General features: G+C 40.1%; 1 protein-coding gene across 1 annotated transcript; it reads left to right on the top strand.

Moving 5' to 3' along the window:
* Positions 1-689: 689 nt before the first annotated feature.
* Positions 690-1,848, top strand: LOC105310153 (olfactory receptor 149-like). The gene has a single exon (XM_011386359.2). It carries the CDS (start codon positions 690-692, stop codon positions 1,620-1,622), a length of 933 nt encoding a protein of 310 aa, XP_011384661.1. The 3' UTR covers positions 1,623-1,848.
* Positions 1,849-2,956: the final 1,108 nt, after the last annotated feature.

Genomic DNA, 2,956 nt, shown 5'->3' with positions numbered 1-2,956 from the left:
AAGGAAGGCACTTAAGGAAATAAGTTTAAGATATATAAAACAAAGGAAGACTTTTCATTAAGACTTATGTTTTTTGCTCGATATTTTTATAGATATTTCATAAACTTTACTATGATACCAGGGTATTTTTGTTTTTTATGTTGTTATAATAATTATAATTTTCATTTTGTAGATAATGGGGCTATATCTATGAAAAATATTGTATAAATTATTTTAACTAGTATAGCTACTAAATGGCAAAGCCAGGATTTAACTTGTGTTCTGATTTCTAATGCAATTTCTTTTTCTGATATTTTTCAGAGGGTAGTAAATAGTGGGAGTTTGTTACTAAAAGATATTGTGAGAGTTCAAAATATAAATATGACTAAAGAAAGTAAATCCATAAATTAAACAACTATAAAACATCTAACACGAGAATGTTTTGAATATATTTTTAAACTTCTGATCTTGTCATAGAGGATAACCACCTGCCTCCACAAAACATTCTTTCCAAGAGTTGAATAGTCTGTGGCTCTGAAATAAGCATTTCTTATTACCTGATATTTTTGTATAAATTGTGCCACTCATAAGAAGGCTGTTTGTTAAAAACAAAGCCAAAGCACTCATCAGCAAAAAGCTTGATAATTTAATATTGGTGTTCAGACTTTTGTGTCTTGGGTCCCTTTTCAAGGTCTCACTTTCTCACAGCTATGAGGAATGTCTCAGTGGTGACCGAGTTTATCCTCCTGGGCATCCCACACACAGAGGATCTGGAGACCATGCTCTTTGTCCTGTTTTTGTCCTTCTACATCTTCACCCTTATGGGAAACCTGCTCATCCTACTGGCAATTGTCTCTTCCACTCGACTTCATACTCCCATGTACTTCTTCCTGTGTAAACTGTCTGTGTGTGACATATTTTTTCCCTCTGTGAGTTCCCCCAAGATGCTCTTCTACCTCTCAGGGAATAGCCGAGCCACTTCCTATGCAGGCTGTGCATCCCAGCTCTTCTTCTACCATTTCCTGGGCTGTGCTGAGTGTTTCCTGTACACAGTGATGGCCTACGACCGCTTTGTTGCCATATGTTACCCTCTGCGGTACACAATAATTATGAGCCACAGAGTGTGTGCCATTCTAGCCCTGGAAACCTCACTTTTTGGCTGTATCCAGGCCACCTTTCTAACCACTCTCACCTTCCAATTGCCATACTGTGGCCCCAATGAAGTGGACTATTTCTTCTGTGATATCCCAGTGATGCTGAAGCTGGCTTGTGCAGCTACTTCTGCCCTGGAGACGGTGGGTTTCATCAGTGTGGGTCTCATGCCCCTCAGTTGCTTCCTTCTCATCCTCACCTCCTACAGTCTCATTGTCTACTCCATCCTGCAGATTCGCTCTGCGGAGGGCCGACGTCACGCCTTCTCCACCTGCAGTGCCCACCTCATTGCTATTCTATTTTTCTACATGCCAGTGGCCCTCATCTACCTAAGGCCCACCCCAAGTCCCTGGCTGGATGCCACTGTTCAGGTCTTGAATAACCTGGTCACTCCCATGCTGAACCGCTTGATCTACAGCCTCAGGAATAAGGAGGTAAAATCATCCCTGAGGAAAGTCTTATATCAACTGGGCTCCACATTTTCTGTATAACACGGGGGCTAAGATTCAAAGAGTTAAAGTGACTTATTGAAGAATGCATGGGAGTGATGACAGGATGAAGAATTTGGGGCTGGTTTTCTGACTCTGGGACCTGTGCTTTCTTTAGGATATCATGCTGCTGATGAGGCAGGAGGCAGAACAACTGAAACCTTCTGCTTCGCAATCTTTATTTTCTTCACCTTCTTACATCTTCTTCTCCACTTCTTTTCCCCCTCACCCTGACACTTGGTGCATTTACTGTCTCCTAAAATATCTAAATTGGATAAACTCTAATTTTATTGGTATAGACGTTGTCAAAAAAAAATGGGAGAGATTCATTTCTATAGCTTTAAGTAGCACCCTTAAAGAATATAAAGAAGTTGTATAAAGAGAAGGACTTCTGTGTGGGACCTGAGGCAGGTCTTTTATGACTGAAACAGAGGTACTGGTGTACTGAATCTCCTAAAAACCTTGTCTGTTTGGCTTAGACCTGGAAGCAGGCACTGACTGTACACGTGTGACATGTAAACGAGAACGTGGAAAAAGCAGATGGGGAAATCCATGCAAGGGTGACTGTGCTCTGATATCATGTTAGAAAAGTCTGGACTTGGCTTTGTATTGCTCAGTACAATCAGGGGACAATTCTGGGTCCAAGCTGCCATTGTTTGTGTCTTTGGCATCTCTGTTTAACTGAAAGGGTTTGACTTTTTCCCACATTCCTTCTTTCTTTTTTTTTTTTTTTTTTTTTTTTTGGTTGAACTATGCTAAGAATGAAAAAAGTGCTATTTTAATACAATGATCTATTGTTTTCATGACTGAATTCATTGAGAATCTTATCACACTTGGGGCATATAGTTGCTATGAAGTTTATTCTAACAGTAAAGTGTGAAGGGAAGGACACTGGGAAGAGGATGATGGAAAAGGAAGGGACAGAGGCATAATCCATTTTTTTCTCCTCTCTATATTTCTCAGAATCAGAAGCAGCCAAGGAACCTGTCAGACCAAATCAACTCTGCTGTGTCTTTGCTTCCAGACACCGTGGTGAGCCAGCACATGCTCGTGCTGTGGAAACAAACCCTTGTCTAATCACTTCCCTTAAATGCTTCCAATCACTCTTAATACTGATTCCCTTGTTTCTCATTAAACAAGAGCTTAAAGGAGAAAGTGAAAATACATTTCAAATTATTTCAGATTTGGTATATCCCTTCTCAAGCCTCTCTCAGTGCATTTAAAGGCCTCTTCTCATTCCTCAATTTCCTGGTTGTAGCTGCTCACATGGTCAAATTAGAACAGTTTATAAGAATAAAAGATGTGATCCAATTTCCTTTCATTTTTACTCATACAAA

The sequence above is a fragment of the Pteropus vampyrus genome, unplaced genomic scaffold, assembly GCF_000151845.1.
Source record: "Pteropus vampyrus isolate Shadow unplaced genomic scaffold, Pvam_2.0 Scaffold1229, whole genome shotgun sequence".
NCBI lineage: Eukaryota > Metazoa > Chordata > Mammalia > Chiroptera > Pteropodidae > Pteropus > Pteropus vampyrus.
Note: the sequence above shows the minus strand (reverse complement) of the source record. Positions and strands in the feature narration are given on the sequence as shown.

What these genes read in the sequence shown, in the direction of transcription:
- LOC105310153 (XM_011386359.2), top strand. Translation starts at nt 690, where the DNA reads ATGAGGAATGTCTCAGTGGTGACCGAGTTTATCCTCCTGGGCATCCCA.